Source organism: Branchiostoma floridae, chromosome 16 (assembly GCF_000003815.2).
Source record: "Branchiostoma floridae strain S238N-H82 chromosome 16, Bfl_VNyyK, whole genome shotgun sequence".
Taxonomy (NCBI): domain Eukaryota; kingdom Metazoa; phylum Chordata; class Leptocardii; order Amphioxiformes; family Branchiostomatidae; genus Branchiostoma; species Branchiostoma floridae.
In genome coordinates, this window is record NC_049994.1 from 4,106,286 (window position 1) to 4,128,666 (window position 22,381).

Sequence of the window (22,381 nt, forward strand, 5' to 3'; positions counted from 1 at the left end):
CCCCCCCAAATCCGCGGATGCTGTTTGTAAGTGACGTAATTCTATTTCTTTGGCATATTTTTATTGGAGTAATTCGTATGTCTTAGACAAAGCGATCATAATTTTCTTATTTACTTCTGTACAAATATCAATAAACACAATTCACAACGTGAATTTTGCAGAAAATCGTCTCCACATTTAATTTAAAGTAATGTCTCTATGGTTAGGAAAAAGTATGAATACAAATTATAAGGTCAAAGAGGACACTTTTAAATTATTTCTTTTCAGGTTCTTCTAAGCCTATTTACAGCTTATTTGCAACCAAACTCGCAAATACTTCGTACCGTGGACGATTCAAGCTACATTCAAAAAGCAGTATGATCTACAATTGGACAAACGTCGCGAACACAAGACATTTAAAAGTATAGCCTAATATGTTATAAATGTTAATCTCATCCATCAAACACGCTATGTACAAACACTAAAGCTACATGTTTAACATTACTAAAAAAGAGAAGAAGCCGAGCAAATGTATTAGAGTAGCTCAAGTACCCACGTTTTAGATTAGTCTTACAAACCATCTCAATGTCATCATGTGTACTTTGTATCTATATACCTGTACTTAGCTCGATATGGCATGAATGTGCAATTTAAACTGTTGGCAGGCCTGTAGTATTTACACTTTGTGTAATGACTGCACCGCCACTATCAAATAGTGTAAATATCAAGTCGGCTTGATTGTTTGCTTTCAGTATAGAATAGTTCAAGTTCATGGATTTTCAAATAAAGTCTCAAGTCCATTCGCGTGCTCACTTGAAGGCATGGCTGACATCTTATTTCAGACTGCAATTTTAATCTCTCAACTTATAGCCCCCATGTATATTTAGCCAGTCGGCATGAAAGGACTGTTGAGAAAAGGGGGCAGACCGTCATTATTAAATCTTGATCAGTCAGTACCGTTACTTGGAATGTTTTGCCTTTGACGAAGTAATACATCATCTCTTTCCTGTGAGCCATTTGGATCACCTCCACCAGAATCCTTAATCGCAAGCAGCATCTCATCCTCTTCTTCTTTATCTTCTCCTTCACCTAAATAACCTGTTGGAGATGGGGGTCCCAGCCACTCGTGCAAATTGGCCCAGAACCTTTCCCTCGCCATAGGTTCAGTCCAGTCCAGATATGTACGCAAAGCTATCTCCATTGGTATCTTACAGTCATCGTACTTCACCACAACCACACAATTTTCCATTTGGTCAAGTTTGCGTTGGTAAGTAAGAACCAACTCATGCCAGCACCATCCACTCTTGATAAAGTTTTTGGACATGACAACAATCACCTTGCGGCTTTGGTAAATACCAGTGGCAATGTTAGTAAGTATTGGTTTACCTACGATAAAATCGCGAGTATCCAGACATACTGTGTAACCATTACTTTCTAGATTACGTAACAGATCTTCTCTAACCCAAGAAGCATCCGCACTGCTGTACGAGATGAACACGTCAAAGCGATAGCTTGCTTCAGTGGATCCTAGATGAAATATATACGATTGTTTTCAGAAGAACACACATTTTTACATAACAATGCGAGTATTGTAAGTCAGGAGGTTTCTCTAGACTTCACTTGAGACTAATAACAATTGATTATAGAGAACTATAATCGAAAAACGTACAAAGCTATACATGTACATGTGTGTATTTGTAAATATTTCGATGAGCCTACCTTCCCCAACAGCCTCCATATGATGAATGTTCTGCAGCGTTATGCGTATATCTCTTTCATCCATTTTCCGTTTGATAAACAGGAAACACAGGAAACACAGGATACCAAGCGAAATGAACGCAACAGTGAGATATATAATTTCTAGCTGTAGCGATGACTGGGTGGCCACTGTAGAAATATAGAAATGATGCGCACAATAAGGTAAACATAAAATATCATTTACAGCTTCGAAAATGGATAATACTGACTAGTTCTATGTCACACTGCAGCCAGGTGTCACTGCTAACAGATACGGTCCCAAAGGTATTTACACAGTATCCAGTATTGCCCTGAGGAAGGTAACAAACCGTCACCTAAATGCCATTTTAAATAGATCATTGATTGTGTACAACAAACTTTGTTATCTGGCGATCTAAAACCATGATGAATCGATACACGGAAGCCTTGTGGCGTTCCTAATCAGCTGAAACGTGGTGGGTATTAGGTGCAATATCTAAGTTATGTTTTAATGGGTGTTCTTTGAAACGGCTGCAGAATCACCCATATTTTTTTCGGTCAACGTCAAAATATATCTGTGGTTTGCCCACGTCTGCCAACAAACCGTCATGCGCGTAGAAGTCTTCTGAAATCAAATTAAAAGACGTATAGAAATTAACTATAGCCGATGCCACATATCTGTTTGAATATCAAGCCAACGACAGCACATTCCTACTTATTCATTACTTCATCACTTGTCAGTTGTTGTATAATGCTTTGTAACAAAAAGGTACTTACACGATTTCCAAAAAAGCGCCGTATCGGCAAGCTCACGTGTTACGTTCGACAGCTTTCCTGTATTTTCCATAAACTGTGGTACTTCATCGATTATGTATGTATGGCATGTATCAAGCCGACTTGCCAAGGAAACTGATCTGTTGTAATACATCTGTGCTGTAAAAAAAACCCAGAAGACATCACTTCTTACATATACTGCAATTAATCTATTTTTTTGGTACTTTAAAGGTATTTCTTATTCATTAGACGATTGTTAATGAGTTAGTTGTATAGACGTATGGTAGTCGAATATTGTTTACAATGTTGTATAATCATTTCAGTTTCAAACATTGCATTCTTGCGTAGGTTTTGATAAATGTAAAAAGACATGAACAGTCTGTTTAACGAATATCTAGGAATGAACTAACATATATCAACAGCTCTTTATTACCTTGATCTGGCCAACTCTGTGGCTTCACGTAAAAGGTCTGGAGTGCTGTCATCGACCCGTTGGATTTCATGTCGTTATCTAAACGACACTCGTACTTTCCGTATGCATCCGCATGTTGAAGATTCACGGTGCACCAGAGGAATGAAGTCCAGTCATTCAGTTTCCTGAATCTTTGTGCTTTCAGGGATGTATGAGCATCGTCATCTATTATCTATTGGACAAAGAAATCATCTGCGTCGATTGTATGCAATTATACCCGATGACATGGAAACTTGGGGCATAGCGGGGCTCACTAGAATTTAAGAGTTGACATTGTGAGGTTTGTGGTATGACCGGTCGTAAAAACGATATCACTGCGAATTGGCAATACGAATTCAAGGTAAGCGACTAATAGCAACTCTTTACAAAATAGTACAGAAAAACATAATGCCTTAACGTGGCATAACGTGCGCACTACAGCATGCTGGTCTAGATGTAACCGACCATGCACATTTAATGCAACAAATGGTAATAATCAGCTGCTAACTTACCTTCACACCATCGCGAAACCAGGCCAGGTGTGAATTTTTATTATTGTCTGTTGGTATGGTGTCTTTAGTTTTTGTGTAGCACGGCAAGTGCACAGAATACCCCAGTGACATCCGTAACACTACATAGAATACAAGTATTTTAGTCACTGCTAACTCCTAATTGATTTGCACAAAATCTTAAATACAGCACAGCGCGATACAAACTCAAATTGGGGAGTGACAGTCATCATTTCTGGAATCTAAAACACAATGTGCATTTAGCACATTACCTGCACCAAAACGTTAGCGTAGACAACTATAATACATATGTGCATATTGCTGTCATGCTTTACTAAGTCAAGACACAATGTGTCAACATTTTTGCCTTACACAATAAAAGAATATATATGTCCGGTATCTTTATCGAGTACGGAGATTGCTGCTTCTTAGCTCCTACGGCATGTTGTATTTAAATAGCAGTAAGATTTTGAATATTCAAGACTCACTTTCCGGAAATGTCCAATTTGTAATTGGTGAAAGCTGCATCATGTTGTCGTTACATAGTATTTGCCTGAAAAACAATGCATGTGAATTATGGATCGTTTGTTATTGCATTAGCACAAGTATTAACTGTTTAGATTCAATTTCTCTCATTTAACCAAAAAATGTCGGTTACGGTAACTTTCATCAGCCCACCTCTGATCCACGACCCTGACGACCGCTGTCATACCTCACTTCACCCCAGTAACGAAAAATATTGGATTTAAAAGATGAAAAGACATGTGGCCTATAGAGAAATTCAGCTTGATATATGTGTAGTTTCAGTTTCTTACAATAGCTACAAGTGAGTCAGAGACATTATCAATTGCACGTTAGTTGAACCTCTGTGGAGTGAAGCGCCACATTGCCCTTGTTATTGTTAAGTTTTCGTGAATTTTAAAAAAAATCAAGTCCTTATCTGCATAGAATTGCATATTGCAAAGTCGCTTAAATTGCTACATATGATACGGTAAGACAGACAATTACAGCATTTGAATTTCCTAATTATGCAACATCATTTTGTTCCATACAAAGTCTCATTATCTGATGCTCTTATCATTTAACAAAATGGAATCATGGCGATTTTTTTTTCAAATAACGTGAGTAATACGTTTGTGAAGGTTAGACATCCAGGAATCGTTACAATTGAAGACGAATAAATCTTTACTTCTGGATACTTTATTTTTATACAGACGTTTCGGAAGGCGTCCGCCTTCCTTCCTCAGTGAAAAGAAAATGAAGACAAACAATTTCTTGAAACAAGGAATAATTCTTATGTTCTAAATAAACAAAAAAGGTAACGGCTAAGGTGTTCTAAAAAACGTCTAACAAACGTCTGTATAAAAATAAAGTATCCAGAAGTAAAGATTTATTCGTCTTCAATTGTAACGTGAGTAATATTTCAATAATTTGTACTGCTTATCCTAACCTTATCAATTTGTGTCGTTTACGTTGTACCCTCTTCGCCTGAATAAAATACTATTGGAAATAACGAAAATGAACATACGTTTTCGCTACAAACGTCTTGTGGATGTACATTTTCCAAAGGTGAAACCAAGGTTCGTCTCCGCTTGGATGTGGGAGACCGTCTTTCAACAAAACACAGTTGTAGAGACCGAAATAACTTGGATCCTTTACTTCTATTTCAAAATATGCCGATACGTTTTTAAATTTTGTGTCATTCGTAGGATTCACCTCCGCACTGAGTCGATGAACCTGTAGAGATGTAATATCAATATCAATACTGGTGTCTCTTTCTACTCAACTTACTTGCTCTTAATTCGATTCACTACCAGAAAAAAACATTGTTAGACAAAAATGCAAAGTAAACATCTTTAGCAAAATAAAGTTTGTTAGCTTCTGGTGACTGAGTACCTACCTCATCCCCATTGAAAGCCATGGCAATCCCATATGTGCCCTCTTCTTTCTGATGCTCAACAAGAAAGTGACAGGTACGGTTGACTTTTTGTTTGATCCAAGTAAGCCCTTCAAGGAAAAAGCATAGAATATAACATTGTCCAGAAAATAATCAATACGCACCAATGCTAGAATTAGGAGTTCTTAAACGTACAATTTGGTAATAATGTGTTCGAACAACAAACTATAGAGGAGTATTCAAAAGTGTAGGCAACAGTACTCATTAGCATCGAAAACGTCGGGTATATATCCACTTGTTGTCATGTTTTTCACGTAATCGATGTCTTCAAAGTTATACAACGTAGGCATACAACATGTACGGGTACATCACCATAAACCTTTGAAGGAAAGTACACTACAGGCTGGTCTGGCATCTCTTTCAGTGAAAGAAGTTAGATAACGGAACTGAAAGTCAAAACTTCCGCGTCCAAGACACTGCATGTTGCAAGAAGAAACAATTTAACACCTTCCTATAGAACAACAGCACTTGATAGTATTAGGCTCATACGAACCTATTAGTGGTGTGAGGTAAAATGCACTGTCATTTACAACTGCTTCCGAACTGACAATGTTGAAAAATGACTTCTTCATGCAGCTGTAGCCCTTTGGTTTTAGTAAGCACTCATATCTTCCATAGACATCAGAAGTGACATTCAAGACAAACGAGCCCTCCACGATTTTGCGCCGGAACGCCAGAGATGCATTCAAGGCCATCTGTAAAACGATAGGTGTTGTTTCAAAACTGCTTTAGTCCTATGGTAAAAAAAAGTATGTCCTTTTTCTTAAAATTTGATAGCTACGAGGGGCGTTCAATAAGTATTGCCCCTGACCCATTTCCCATAGCAGGAGATTAATGAAACTTGGCACATTTATTAGTCGTTCTCTACATAGGAACCACCCAGAGTTATGCATTTCTCCCATTGTTTGATGCAGCTCTGAACACCGTTTTTGTAGAACACCCCAGGTTGGTCCTCCAACAGATGCCTCATCAATGGCAGAAGAGGAACGACCAGGTCTGGGAGCTGTTTCCACAGACTTACGGCCATGTTTGAATTCAGGATGCCAGCGTTTTACAAGGTCATATGATGGGGCATCATCACCATCAGTTTCTTTCATTTCATCAAAAGTCTCCTTTGGTGTGCGTCCTTTCAAATACAAAAACCGGATCACTGCACGACACTCAACTGGCTCCATTTCACACCTGGTCCATTTCACACCTGACTCAGTTCAAACACCAGTAAATCAGAAACCACAATTAGTTGAGAACTGTTTTTTGCAACATACCCCATAGAGATATGAATTATTACACATGCAAAATTTCATCTAGCTCAGACAACTGAAAGTGGTTTAGAGGCATTACTTATTGAACGCCCCTCGTAGATTAAAATAAAGCATGCTTAAGACTGTGAAAAAGAAACAACGCACCTTTTTGCCATCTTTTTCAAGTACGATTTCCCAAGGGTAAACGGGGTTTGTCAGGGATTCTGCGTATTGACAGGAAAACAGCACTCTGCCCGCTTTGATGGTGACTGATGGATTCGTTTTGAAAGCTGAAAAACATAATAATCAAAATATAACAAAATATAACAATCAACAATATATTTCAATAATCAAAATTAATTGGTTTTGATATTTTGCGTATCATGATTTGTAGTGTCTAAGATACCTCTCTCACTCTCTCTCTCTCTCTCTCTCTCTCTCTCTGTCTCTCTCATGTATATGACACGATACTAATGTATATATATATATATAGAGAGAGAGAGGGGTATTTTGGACACTACAAATCAGGATACTCAAAATATCATAACCAATTAACCTTAATTATTGAAATATATTGTTATTTCCCTTCACAAAACGAAAACAGCTGACTACGCATTCTTCGTTTAAAGGAGGCAATTACACTACGTGACAAACATGGCTCAATTCAAAGAATTCTAAAACGTGGCGACATACCTTTTGGGCGAGGCAGGTGTAGTGACTGTCCGTCGATAGACGTTTTGAACATCGTTCCTTCTGCACAATCAAGTACGTGTTGCTTCAATACGCAATCGTAATCCCCGAAATCCTCAGTGCCATTAATGGATACTTTAAAAGATGATTTGTAGATGTGGTCATCTAAGGATACAGAAGTACTGGAAGCAACCTGTGGCAATGTATGTTTTGAATTGTCAGTTACACACAATCCAAGATAATGCAATACAATAGTATGTACCTATACGGTTCCATGAAAAACATTATGGTATATTTCTTTCAAACATTTTATCTTGCCATAATGTCAGCAGTGTACAGTAGCCTTTATTTTTGTCCAAACCCAATCTTCAATTTTTCAAAAATTGGCTAAATATTTGGCTTGTATAAACCTTTTAGGTTTAGAAAATATTATTCACTTTTTAAGCATAAACAAAGATCTTGTCACAGTGATGATTTTTAATTGCAATTTCCAACCACAACTTGAAGAATAGGCAAAAGAACGTGACTGTAGCAACTTACCACCTTGCCATCTTTCATCAACACCATTTCACACGAACCCGTAGAACATGTGCAGCAATCGAAGCAGAGAACTTGACACATCAATTTCGCTTTACACTTTTTGGTTAGCTTAGCTATAGGCTGGGGATGCAAAGGCCTCAGCCAAACGTCACGAGGATCTGGAAGAAAATGATTTAGTGATCAAGCATCGAAATGTATATTCTCCTGGACTCAATGCCCAATTATATGGCTGGTATCTAAACAACTAAACACTAAATACTGAAACATGCGGACGAACGAAACAACGAACGAACGGTGTGAGTGAATCCGGTGTCACATGGAATGCTATGTTTACTCACCGTTTAGCGTGAACATGTTGACAAAGTGTTTAAGCTCCCCTCCTTTCATCTTTGAAGATCCAGTATGGTTTAAAGTCACATAGCATTCGTACCAACCGTAGTCCGGCTTCTCAATGTTTCGTATTGACAAGATAGAACGGACAAGTGTTGTATTCTTGGGATACAAGCATGTGTGGCTTATATTTTGGCAATTGTCACAACGTCTTCAGAAACGGTAACTCGACCATCAGACGTGTTTGAGATCTGAAAAAGAATATTGAAATAAATTTCCGTAGTTTGCATATGGATGCTATTGGATGTGCAGTGGTGCTATATCTGTATTGTTACCAAAGTTATTTTTGCGGAATAATGTGTTGTTCACTTAGCCAAAGTTTTGGTCATTCTTCTCAGGGCTAGTTTTATTTCGCACTTCAGCTATATGTCGCTGCTGCACTGTGAATAATGTGGTGCCAAACAGTACTAAAATCTAAATGACGTGACTGAGACAAAGTAAAACCGATTTGTATAGCATCGAGAGAAGATGACAGACGGTTATCGAGACGTCAGACTGTCAACGCAACATCGGCTACAATTCACATGATTTGCATACAAAGATTTTGTTATAAAGTGTTTTATCAGCCAGGCAACCTGTCAAAACTATTCACGTATATTCCATGTCTGGTAAAATGTAGCAGAGAGATCAACTGTTCTGATGAGACTTGAGGTAATAGATAACAAGCGTGCATTATATTCCTTCATGTTAAACAAATGGAGCAAACTTGCCATATATTTGTAAAAGAAACTAATGACACAGTATCCTATTTCCAAAAATAACATCATAGCCACCTGTCGATTGCGTTTGGTCCAAAACAGTTTCACTCCGGCATCAATATTGTCGATGGGAAAATGACATCTCAACTCCTGTCTTCTGCGTTCTCCTGGCAAGGGGTAGTTCAATAAAGAACCCCGACGAGAGGACAAACCTGCATTTTAATACAAGAGACATTAGACATCAGGTAGATCTATTTTAAGCCTTACAATAAACCAGACTGTTGAGGTTGGTGAAGAATAAATTCTTTTTGTTCTTTGATTACATGACATTTCAAAGTAGCGAAGTTATGATGATAATGATAATAGTGGGTATTATCGTATTTCTCATTCCAAAGTCAACCATATTTTCTCAATTTGAATTGACCACATTCAAGTTTCAACGTCCTACCGTATGTACGTACTATTTTACAATGTATCACAATCAGCTAAATCTTCAACAACTAACCTTCAGGACAGACAGTCATTGAAGTTGACGTCACCATACTAGGTGACAGCAGCAAGATCCAGAAGAGCAAAATACGGTCCATCTTTTCCTGGCTACAGATTTAAAATCTAACTACCTGGCAAGGCGAAACTTTACACTGCTTTTATGACAGGCACCGGCCAAGCCCAACACATATTACTTTTCCTCATTTATTCATATCGTATGTGACGTGCTCGTTTAACTAAAACATCAGTGACATTTCCAGAAGTTTTATTCTAGGGTAACTTGATGACAATCTTAACGATTTGGGGCTTTTCTGTTGTTGAACATTTGAAATATACATGAGCAAATGTCGGGGGTTGATTGGTAAGTGTGACAGCAAAAGACAACATTTGCTTTGTAACCCAACCTGTACTTGCTCCTCGACTCTTTGTCACCACTGGAAAGCACCGAAACTTTATTTATAGCGCTGTGAAGTCAACTTTGAAAGAGAGCAGCACAATTCATCTCTTGTAAGTTGTAGTGCATGCGCATTATACCTCGCTCATGAAAGTGTTGCGTGCACGTGAGTCATAACTACCGACAGCCAAAGCAACACGACAGGTGCGGCCATGCAAGCATTTTTCCCAATAAAAAAACAGCCTAAACAATATGCAATTGTCAAACTGTGCATCACATACTGATGTAAGCAGGCGTTTGTTTGTCGCGGTCATAAAAGTAGGCGGGTGAAATATCGTGTTATACGTCTAGATCAATCTCACGTACCTCTGGTATGTTGCAATACATGGCCATGGACAGGTATAGCGTGTGCTGTATGCCGCTGAACCTTTCTGATCTATTACTTTTCAAGATTAGTAAATACGTAATGACAACCATTGCGCTAGACAGAACCCGGCTGAAAATTACCCTATGTTACAGCTATCCAAAGTGATTGTTCTCCTCTGACAGTAAGGGAGTCTGTCCAACATTTTCCAAACATACATTTAGAGTGTGCACAGCTGTTAAACGCCAAAACAACAATCCCCACTCAAGAAATCAGCAAAGGGTTTACTGTCGTCGTTCGAAATTCCAAACATCCAAAGCATACTATATCCGTAATCATTTTTTGTGGCTTGCAACGAAAGCTTGCAACTTGCAACATACTAGTAGATTACTGCGATAAAAGCGGGAAGGAAACTCCATCAATAGTGTAACTAGCGAAGATTTCCAATATGTCTACAACCTGACCACCCCTAGCGATTAATAGGTCCTTCCATCCGTCATCGACACATGAGATGATACGACAGGAAAGTGGTGGCTGTGAAAGGGGTACCTGGGTTTCAAGTTCTTCTTTTTAATTCCATACTGTAGGAACATAATCGTATTAAAGTGAAGATATAATGCTGTAAATATAACTGTACCAAATGAATGTTTAAGAGAAAGTAGGACTAGGTTTATCCATAGTTATCTCTTTTTTTAAAGATTCTAGGTTTCCCGAACCCACATACAGAGCCTTTTACCAGCTGACGGTCGCAAGGCAACCGCGCGACGCTGTCTCTGAGTGGAGGGGCCGGTGGACCGAGTTAAGACGGAAGACTTGTCACACTTCCTTTCCTCGGGCCATAAAGATACCTCTTCTCTCTTTTCTTCGTCCTCCTTGGAATTCCATTCCCAACTATACATGTCCTCAACGTACTAAAGTGAGGAATTCTTTCCAACAAACCCTACAAGTGTTAAGGTAAGTGAGTTTTCTACTTTGGTGATTTTGCTTGACAAGAGGGCCTAGATATCATGTTGTTGGCGAAACAGTGTCGGATTTAAGCGTTGTTTATCTTAGTACGTAGTAGACCCAAATAAGATTAAGCATGATACGTGTATAATACAGAAGAGAATGAAGCCATAGAATGTTTGACTGTCTCCTTTTCTAATTTCTAAATGTGCAGTCGTTCCGGGTTCGATTAAGACAGCTTTAAGCAGATCGGCTTCCTAACATTTTTAATCGACTACCCTTGCGACTACGGCCTTTTTCCTACATAACATTTGTAGTTAAATGAGTTATTTCAGAGTATTTGTCAAAAAGGTTGGGTTGAGAAAAAAATATGTGAAACAATCTAGGTTTAGATTCAGCTTAGAGTCAAGTATAAATCTAAACAACGCCTAATACTTAATTTGTAACCGTCCCATGCTATATCTTAAATCACTAAATTTTAACGTGTACTCGTACACATTTATAGCTATAAAAGAGCATAGAAAAGTTCCCCTAAAAAAGCAAGAAATGCTTACATGTTTGTAAGTACATTACTGAAACGAAAAGGGCTCTAGGAGACCAAAGGGTAGTGAGTGAAAGTGTATTGACCACCACTTGACCATTCGATCCTATTGAGTCCGGTTGTATCGAATGCTTGGTAACATTTCTTCCCTTCACGGGCCACGGGGGCCCAAAAGGCGCCCAGACTCTCTACTCTAACCCTGAGTGCTTCTTTTATTCCCGTCGCCATGTTACAAGTGGCTACCACTCTATGGTAATGTACAATTCAAACTCAAGATCTGTTTTGTAATTGTAATCTTACGAAAGCCTATGTAACAAATTCTGTTTCTTTCCGATTGCTAGTCTCTTCTAGACTCCGGCCTGGCCGAATAGTAATAGGGAAATTTGACCAAGTTAGGAATAAAAGTCTAGTAGGAGTTAATTGGCCTAGGAGTGAACTGTTCGGCCGGATAGCTGGATCAAGGAGGTTAAAAAAACATTGTTTTTAACCTCCTTGGTTGGATAGACTGCAAAAGACTGACTGAAAACCCATAGCAACGTATTTGTCCCTATTTGGCCAAACTCTTCTCTGTTTTATCCAGCTGACACGTCTGTCTGAAGACTACCGATTACGGCCCTGAAAAAAATAGGGTCGGTATGTAGGGATTCTTTTATTTTTTCCGTTTGACAGTGCAAAATTTTCTTGGCAGGTTGTATTTCTAGGGTCAGTCGGGCAACCAACAACATAATTCCTAAGCCTTACTATGTAGCTATCTGAATGAAAAAAAAATCGCTGCATGTGTATGGGTTTACAATTAACTACGTAAGACGGCAAATTCTAGAGCTTCTTGTTTTGTTAGCTCATCGCTAAGAGTGTCACAAAGGGGCGAGGTGCGGTGATTACAATAATTACCTGTTATTGTTATGATAATACCTTTCCATCTTGATGTGTAGTAGACAGATTGGGAATTGAAAAGGCATATTTTGAGTTTGTGTTTTGATATATAAACTAAAACGGTCACCAGCGTACCACCACAAACAAAACGACTTCGTCTAGACTATCTGTCAAGCACTTAGACACTACTAATATTTTCTTAGCTTGTCGCAAACACTCCCTTCTCCCTCACCGGTCAGATTAGCCCCATTATAAGACAACGTTCTTTTGTGAAACCTATCAACGGCACGAAAAGCAAAGATTCCTTCAAAGGAATTCCCCAGCCCACTCAACCCCTGAACCATTGTTTTGTAATTGGCCGATAAATTATTTATTTACCCGCTTGAATACGCTGCAAAAATACAAGCTGTTTTGCCAATACGTAAAGCGTACGCGCCCGCAGAATGGAACCCGTTGTCCATAGTAACTATACCCTGGTCATTTGTTCACGGGGTATACACCTGTCAGGGCTCGTCTCAACACACCTTTCGATGCCCTTCTCAAAAACTATTTATTTGTTGACCCCAAAACTCCTGTTGTTACTGATTCTTTTAGGGCTACATTCTTTTGGTGGTAACCACCCACACTTACTTATTGTAGAGATTTTGTATATTCTAAAACCTGCAAAAAAAGTACATATTGGGAAGGGAAAAGAAAGAACTATGAAACGACCCCGGTTACAGTGCTTGAATGCCAGATAAGTGCACCACTGGCAACAACACACAGGGACAATAGAGACACACCGCGACCAATCAGAAAAAGGCGTCGTGTGTTGCCAATGGTTACCCTCGTGTGTTGGGAGTGCCGGTTCAACATGGCAGACACCTGTGTATGAAAAACGAGTCTCAGCGCTAGTAAGGTGTTGTTTTCGTCATGTAGCTGTTTCTTACTGGAATTCTTTACCTGTTCCACCTGCAAAAACAAGGTAAACTAAGATGGCAGCCACACAGGCCTTGCCGTTGTCGCATTACTACAAGGAGACGCAAGGGTTGGACTACCTAGGGGGGAGTTTCAAGTCGTCTGAGTTGTTCAACCCACTCCAGAGCCCACAGCGACCAACCGTAAACGAAGTCAGGTAAGCGGTTTATCCACTTTGTCAGTATGTAAAGGAGGATTTCTCCTTGTTAAAATGAGCCGGAAATTCATGTATACCTCCGTGATTTCTTCACTATTTGCTCGGTCGTGACTGCACATATATCGTTTGTGACCAAATGTCGTTAACGTTTGTCACTATAGGGTAGACAAAAAACTACACGAACTAAACGCACTAAAAGTCCTATTGTCAAGAAAGACATAATTAAGACTATAAGATCAACAAGGTTTTGTTGAATATCCCTCTTAGCTATAGGGTAGGAGTAATGGCATGGAAAATCCTACAGTGTTTTCTATTTGCTTTTAACGTATTACCATTCGGCTGCGCCTTGCTGAATAAACATGCCTCTAGAAAGGGTTAACAAAGTGAAGGATGTTAAATGAAACCCAATGTGTTTGCTTCTTTATAAAACCACCCGCGTTTACAATAAAAAGAAAACACTTATCTCTCGAACGATATTGAACATCTTTTCATTAAATTTTTAATCAGAAAGCTACAACTACGCAGGTATAAATGAATATAATCTAAATGTGTGAACGTTTCAACACGTACGGATATATCAGTCTTTTGTGGATGCACACATACGGGGGTCTTCCTGTAGACTAGAATTCTAGTCCAAGAAAGAATTTATAATTAAGATTGAGACGAACTGAACCAAGATGCCATGGCTACATAGCAACACTAGAAGTATTTATTGGCACAGTGTGTGGTTATATCAGTCTAATGTATCCTCCCCTAAGCCAAATGTTGTCCACCTATCTCTTATCTACTGATGTGTTGACAGTACTCCCAGTGTATTGCCTTAACAGCTCTTCTTGTCTTAATTGTACCCCGTTCTCCACGTAACAACTTAAGGTGTAATTAAGGGCGACGGAGAAAGGGCTTCTTCTTGATAAAGAGGCTTTTAATGGCCCTGTAATATCGGGTGTAATCGCATACGACCCCACCAAGTGTTTAAACAGTGCCATTTGTCAAATAGTCCTAGCACTCGCTACTTGACCTGATTCGATCTTTCCTCTTTTATACGCGTTTACGGGTAATTCTATTCGTGTTAATATTTCCTGAAATGTAGAACCTGTGTTTGAAGTTTCAGGAGCATAATTTCAATGGATTTGTTTGATTTGCTTTTTGTATTTAGACGCAAGTACGTATATGTTAATCGCGCGTTTGTTAATACGTCATACAACATGCGTCACCAGCATGGGAGGAACAGTACAACGGAAATTGGACTTAACGCACATTTTAACACGAATGTCACTGATTTCCATAGCGTACATACCTGGCGCCATGATACTGTATACATGTCAACACTAGCGATGACCTACGGCATTTCTTATCGGCCATTATAGTATAGTTGACCCAAATCTTTTGTATTGTATTTAGGATTAGTCCATTTAAAAATAAAAGAGGGGGCGATGTGTTATTCTTTTCTATTTTGTCGAAGAAAGGGGGTTGTATTTTGAAATTTTTTCCGTATGGGAGTCTAAAATAGAATGAAACAGTAACAAGATATCGGTAGATAATGAAGACAGCAGCAACAATGCAATGTATGGAATGTTTTGTGGGACAGTTTGCCGCAGGTTGTATGATTTCCAAGTAATGCTGGGCCGGTTATTTCTGAAGTAATTATCATATCAAGGAGCCTGTATGAAAGTTCCTTGATCATATCATGTGTAAAATATGTCCCCAAAGCCAACATTTTGCGTCCATTCCTATAATGCTAAGGTCACTTTTTCCAACCGGAGCCCAGAAATGAAAAAAAAGTGTATGTTAATAAATATGCAAAATTGTTGTGCTGAAAATTTTGGTACACTTTGTGTATTCAGACCTACGAATATATAGTATAATTTTCAAACCATATTTATAATAATTTTTCTCAATACGTTTGTAAAGATTAGTCATCCAGGAAATCAAATAATAGAAGATGAATCAATCTTTACTGCTGGATAAAAATACATTCAGACGATTTTTAGATATTTTTCGTTCAGGATAAGGGTGCTATTTTTTTAGTCTCTGCAATACTGACTACGCTGGCTGTTAAAGGGTCGAATAATTTGCCAGGGGTGTTTTGCTACCATAACCTCAGCGTGAACTGACTCCACTGGCCAATTTCCCGATTTTGCCGAATTCTAAGATCCCTGAACCCACGTAGGAAGTCCTGGTACATATATATATATGGCTACTATTTTTTTTCTGTTATCAATTTTCTATTTCTCAATTTTGTCCATAGTTTTGAGAAGTACCGAGCGCTTGTTGAGAAGAACACGAAGGCTCCATGGGGCCGAGGAAAGCTGGAGTATGGCGGAGAGAGGCCGGTACAACTGCCCGACCAGTACAGGCCGAAGGGAGAACCGCCTACCGTGGTGCAGAAAACACACAGGCACTACGGCAGTGGGGCCGACGGATATCCACGGTACGTATATATAGATTAATGTTTTAATAAGAACACAAAGACACGCAGATTATATAGATATGTGCCGGCAAACTATTGATCAGATACTTCAAGATTAGAATCTATTTGCGATGTATGCTTTGGAAAATATACGTAGCATATCCATTAGGTTATGATCGAAGTCAAACCCAACCTATGTAGACATAGCCAACACTAGTATATGCTTGGTCTATTTGGTCCATTGTCACGATATCATTTCAATGAAATTTTCATAGTTACATGTCTGTCTGTCTCTCTACCTCTCTCTCTCTGTATATATATATATATATATAATATATATATATATATATATAGAGAGAGAGAGAGAGAGAGAGAGAGAGAGAGAGAGAGAAAGAGAGAGGGAAAGAAAGAAAGAGAATGTATAAATCAAGCAAGGCTCATGAACTCAAGGAACATTGCTAAACATACAGCTTCATTGATCTAAAAAATTACAATTTCACAACCAATGACATTGGCCCAAAGTCACAAATGGTTCACTAACAGCGAACTGTACACAAAGCGTGACTAATCAGTACCAAGCCGCCATTTTGTTTACAGTTACCATGCCAACCGTGAACGTAAGGAATGAACTTTGCTCACCTGAGGTCACCTAATGGGAAATCAACACACTGATTTTGTGGAGTGAATATGTGGTGAACCTCTCACCTGATATTCGTTTTAAGTTGGTTGACAAGTGTGACTTGATCGAACATCTGAAACTATGACGGCAGTTATTAACTCAGATATCTGCACCATTGTCAAAAGGTACTATGATCACATGGGGATATGGTAGTAAAGTTCAACCATCATATATAAGAGATGTGCGTGTATTGAGTATGTTCTTCTACCTTCAGCCATTGGCTGTACATGTCTGTCTAAAAAACTTTCTTTGTATCAACAGTGGTGTCCCGATACAGCAGTACTACGACTTGACTCAGTTGAAGAGGAGTAATGTGCGATGGAACGACCAGCTGTAAGTATGGCCATTATACCTAAATACGAAAAGATACAAAAAAGCTTGACTTGCAAGCTGAAATATTTGACAGAGCGGTCGAGGTGCATTCATTTCATGGCAACCTATCATGGAATTAGATCATATCAAGTCCATGATCATTGGGCTATTGTGGTGATATATATAACTACAGACAGCATGCAGTTGTGATATGTACTTCAAGCTTGTTGACACGTATTTTCTCTGTCATTCCAGGTTAACCAATCCACAGAAGAGCAACATGGAGTAAGTATGGACCTTGTTCCCTTTTTTGTGTGCCATTTCATTATGAAATAGGTTTTAAACTGTAACAATCAAACTCAACGCATTGGACTGACTCAAATTTTTGATTGTGCAAAATAATGAGCGAGTCAAATCTGCTTCTGTAACGTCATTCTATTATAAAATTAACATGTGACTGGAGGAGTAGATCATATGTGTCAGGGAGACTATGGCGCCACCCGTCTATATTCAGGGATGATTGGTCTAATCTGACGGATATGATTTTTTTATCTCCAGCTAGCTTTTATCATTTGAATCTATATTGCATGTATGTGCTTGCATGTATGTATGTATGTTTGTTTGTGTAAGTGTGTGTGTGTGTATGTGTGTTTGAGTGATATCAATGGCATAAAATACAGTTTCAAAGTTAAATATAGAATGTTAACATCTTTTGTCACTTTGCCCCAGGACCGTGATGATTGACCTGCCGTTCCCGGCGGAACATCCCTACGCCTCGCACATCCCTCGCTATGCGGTGATCCCGAAGTTCGACTCTCCTGATGACCCAAAACGTGGCGTCCGCGCCCGAAGGGATCAGCCTCTACACCATGAGACCCCGTCGACACCACATAATGTCCGCATCAACAGCAAGAGCAGAGGTAGTGAACAGTGTAGTTTGCATCAATGTCACCTGTTACAGTACAACGAAAAACACCTAAAAATGGTCACATTTTTAAAAATTTTAATGTTTACCTTCAGGAAAGGGAAAATTTTATGTTGAATTTTCTCTGATTCTTCCTGTTCTTTTGTCCCAAACAAATAAGGTCAATGACATTACAAAATGTAGCAAGTGGTAGGACAGAGCTGCAGAGGCTGGTCACCATGTATAAGAATAAACAGAGACTCGGAGTGGTAGTTTATTAGGCTTGATAATGACTGAAAGTAAACTTAATCAAAATTATATATTAGCTTGCAAATGATACTAGTTCAGACTACTTAAAGTCTACATGATAAATGTTGAACATTTATATGGCTGAATATTCTAGATGAATATAATGGCAGCAAAACAATCTATCAAACTGCAGACTTCGAAAAATATAAAGATGTGGTTACTGTTATCAAGAAATGATAGGCACCTGCTGGCAGATTTCAAGATTCATAATTATGCATGGTTATTCTAACACTGTATTACCTTATGCAGGAGGACCATATCGTTGGGAAACACAGGATTTGCCATCAGAGGGTCACAAAAGGGCGCTGACCTGGCCTGGAGACGACTTCTACCATGTAAGATTCGGATGTTTTCTGCATTTAAATCATCAAACAAAAAAATATTCCATTGAAGTACCTTGTGTCTCCAATGTTGAAAAATGTGCATTTGCATTGCCTCTGCCTTGGTATTCAAACAAGACATTGATCAAAAAGTGCCTGTAAGCTGCCTGCAGTACAAACTGTTGTGCATAGGTGGCTAGGAGTAACTTGATCAGTTTCCCTACAAAGTACTGTAAATGCATTCAAGTTCACTGGGATTTAATTTCGAGTTAGCTGGAAAATGGAGTTTTCGCTGTGGTTTTAAGTTCCCATTAGCCCCATATGTAGTCTCTTACTGCCATGGAAAAATGTTTGCGGTGGTTTTAAGTTCGCAGTGGCCGCTTCACTGCGAACTTAAAACCACCGCAAAAGTTTCTGCATTTACAGTATATCCAATTTTTCCCTACTTAATGTGCAATTTAAGGCAGAAATCTGGTCCTAGAAAAACAATATTAGTCATTGAATGATTTGAGTAGTATGTAATATGTCATGAACATATCACTTACCTGCAGTTGGTGAAGTATCCGCCAGATGGCGGTCGTCAGCAGTACTACCCCATTCCACCCAAATTGGTGCTGCCTAACCTCACGGAGCGCCCTTTGGACAAGACCCTGGATCCAAGAACCGCTACTGCACTAAGGAATGTGGAGAAGTCGCAATGGCAAACCACCTACAAACGCACCTTTACAGGTACGTTCAAGTACTTCTAGCTGGAGCAAGCTTTCAGCTCTTGTACTAAGAACAAATTCGCACTTACCATACTAGCTTTGCACTAATTTTATCCACAAGAGTTCGGAGACCTCAAACCTCCATTTGATTTTTTGACATGCTAGCACTGCACTTATCAACAAGACTTCGGAGACAGCACACCTACATTAGATACTTTGATTATGCAAATGCCTAATTCCACATATGCTTTTTTTGCATAGTTATGCACACCTTTCACTAACTTACAAATGTATGAAGTGAATATTGTTCACCAATGACATGAATCTTTTTACTTTTGCATTAATTATGCAAATTAGGTCTTGATCTCTGATTTAATTCATTCTTACCAACCTAGGCTATGGGCCGAGTAATGAGCTCCACCTGGACAACTACCATGAGAACATGGTGAAGAGCATGGTTCAAGGGAAAGAGGTGGACGAACTGGTGAGTTTTTCAAGCTTATTTTCTTCAATTGCAGTTGGTCCCCAAAGCATACACACCTAGATCCATTGGAAATCATTCCTGTTGAGAAATGTACTGAGAAGTATAGTGAGCTTTTTGGAATTGGTTAACCATACATGGATATTGTGATTTTCTGGAATTGAAGGCAGGTTCAAATTGTTTTCACCAAAACGTCATACTTTCTTTTTCAATCGAACACCATCTGCTACTACGCTCTAGCATTCAAAGCGTGTATTCAAATAAAGTTGAGCAATTCCATGACCTTGTATAGAATGACTCAAACAGAAGATGAGCACATATGTCTACCTGCAAAGATGTCAATAGTGAAGCATGACGTCACATCGCGTTCTTGGATTCAACGACTGCAGAACTGCATGTACGCAGAGAATCCTCTTCACGCTGAAAATTCTTCTGCGCTCCCTTCGTCCACACTAAAGCATCTGTGACAGCAATGACAGCGTTACTTCACTAATGCGTAGTCCCGCGCTGTATTATGTGCTTTTCATGACCCTTTGAAAACTTCCCTTGGTTCCTGTCTCTTAAAGTCAGTGGTTGTCACTCTGCTAGTGTGAGGCATCTCATGCACGACTAACATTACAGACGACCATTGTGACATTGTGTGTAAATTATTCTGAACAGTATATTTGTTTGACAATTTTCCTTCTGGTGGTGTTTCTTGGTGCCTGCTTTCTTTCTCTCAATTTCTCTTACAACAAAGACTTAAAAGTGATCATCATGAAGAACACAAGACAGTCACTATACTCTTTATAGGCACCTATTAACACTACTCAAGGTAACTGGTGTATTTCTGTGTGACTCCGTGACTAACCCACCTTACTTCGTCCTCACCAGAAACCTGCGACCGTTCCCGTGTTCTTCCCACCGCGGCCGCTGGAGGGCCGCATCTCGCGAGAGATCGGACCTGCCGTCCGTCAGAAGCACAAGCTGGAGCCTGCCCCTGGGACCGGGTCGGGGGAGGGAGACGAAGAGAATCAGCAAGTCGAGCGCGAGTACCACAACTATCCGCAGTATCCTCCCGGGGATCCACGAAACGAAGAGGAATGGAGAATTGTGGAAGAGCAGAGCCATCCTGACCACAACCTACAGCTTGTTGAACATCAGCAACGACAGACAACAGCGATACCGCATCAGACGGCCACCGTAGCGCAAGCACCAGAGAAACCTCCGCCGTACTCAAAAGGACTGAAGGAGACATTGGAAGGCGAGTTTCGGGAGCTAGAGAAGACAAACAGATACGCGCTACTGTCGACGCAAACACCTCAACACGACATCGTAGCGTCTCATCACAAGTCCGAGTTGGTGAAAACTTCCACCAAACCTAAAGTCTTTGTTGAACACCATACGGGGATGTACAGAGAGAGGGACCCATACATCCACCACGGACAGGAACAAGTGAACGATGCCTTAGTAGGGGACTACGCCACTAAGATATCTGATATGGGAAAAGTAGCGACTCTTCACGATAGACAGTTAACACCGGGGTACGGCGAAATCGTGGCATCTAGAGGGTCCGGTCCGCTGGACCTACCCGAGCGAGAGAAACCATCATTAGCGAGTTACACTGTGAGGCAGAACCCTTACAGTCTGAGCGATCCCATGACAAAAAGGCCTGATATGACACCTTTGCATGAGAAACTGGCTAAAACCTCTAGCCTACCACCAGGTGCGAAGCTTACGGGTCCGTACTACGACGAGCCCAACCGACTCAACGAGACGTCCCATTCTAGGCGGACAAGCGAGTACAACGATCGCTTCAGCTCCCTTCAACCAATGGCTTCCCTTGGGAGCCCAAAAGCACATCTCAACTACGACAAGCCCGTTACGGCCCAGTCGGATCCAACGCCGTACACAGAGCGGAACAATGTTCTATACGACCCACGGTTGGAGGCTGAGTTCTCGAGGATGACCTGGCGTCCTGGCACGGGCACCCCCCGACCGCAAACGTCCCTCTTAAAGATTCAAGAATCTTTCTCAAAGACTGATGCTCACAAGAAGTTCCATCAGAGCTTTGAAGACAAGCAAGTGGATCTGAGAGACAATTCGCCCATAGGGAAAAGCAACAAGCACTACTTTAGTGGATTCAATTCTTACTACTGGCATAACTAGTGGAAAAAATCTTGCATTTTCTCAAGTGAAAACCCTCCCTATGTGAATATGTGAAAAGGTTCATTTCAGACACTTTTGTATGAAATAGGGAAAAAATGCACAAATTATATCTTAAATCTCTTACAGAGTTATTACTGCATGCAATGCACAGTTTCCAGAAGTTATGCTATTGTATATTAAATACTAGATAGATCTGTTATAATTGCATCATTGATGGAGTATTGTTCAATATATTGACTGTAATTTATAGATTCTAAAAAATGCCCAAAGCTGCTAAATCATACATTTTTCTATATGTATATATATCTGGACATACTGTTTTATTTTGAAGGTTATCAATTCAAGAAAGTTAGTTAGTGTATATACCTAAATATTACAAAATAAGGTATTATCAAGGACCATAAGGTCCAATCTTCCTATTTGATGCATGATTTTTTATGGATAAA

General features: G+C 39.6%; 1 protein-coding gene across 2 annotated transcripts; it reads left to right on the forward strand.

Annotated features, from left to right (window-relative positions):
- The first annotated feature begins 10,954 nt into the window (after window positions 1-10,954).
- On the forward strand, window positions 10,955-21,974 carry LOC118403388 (uncharacterized protein C7orf31-like). 2 transcript variants are annotated; one of them, XM_035802097.1, is made up of 10 exons: window positions 10,955-11,146; window positions 13,516-13,665; window positions 15,914-16,096; window positions 17,016-17,087; window positions 17,322-17,351; window positions 17,796-17,986; window positions 18,529-18,614; window positions 19,151-19,328; window positions 19,702-19,790; window positions 20,661-21,974. In XM_035802097.1, exons 2-10 carry the CDS (start codon window positions 13,526-13,528, stop codon window positions 21,933-21,935), a joined length of 2,244 nt encoding a protein of 747 aa, XP_035657990.1. In that variant the 5' UTR covers window positions 10,955-11,146; window positions 13,516-13,525; the 3' UTR covers window positions 21,936-21,974. The 2 variants fall into 2 exon arrangements, with proteins under 2 accessions (XP_035657990.1, XP_035657989.1); XM_035802096.1 differs by lacking the exon at window positions 10,955-11,146 and having other exon boundaries at window positions 13,358-13,665.
- The last annotated feature ends 407 nt before the right edge of the window (window positions 21,975-22,381 follow it).

What these genes read in the sequence shown, in the direction of transcription:
- LOC118403388 (XM_035802097.1), top strand. Translation starts at nt 13,526, where the DNA reads ATGGCAGCCACACAGGCCTTGCCGTTGTCGCATTACTACAAGGAGACG. An exon ending in GTGCGATGGAACGACCAGCT is followed by an intron (nt 17,088 to 17,321) that starts GTAAGTATGGCC and finishes CTGTCATTCCAG; the next exon opens with GTTAACCAATCCACAGAAGA. An exon ending in GGAAAGAGGTGGACGAACTG is followed by an intron (nt 19,791 to 20,660) that starts GTGAGTTTTTCA and finishes CGTCCTCACCAG; the next exon opens with AAACCTGCGACCGTTCCCGT.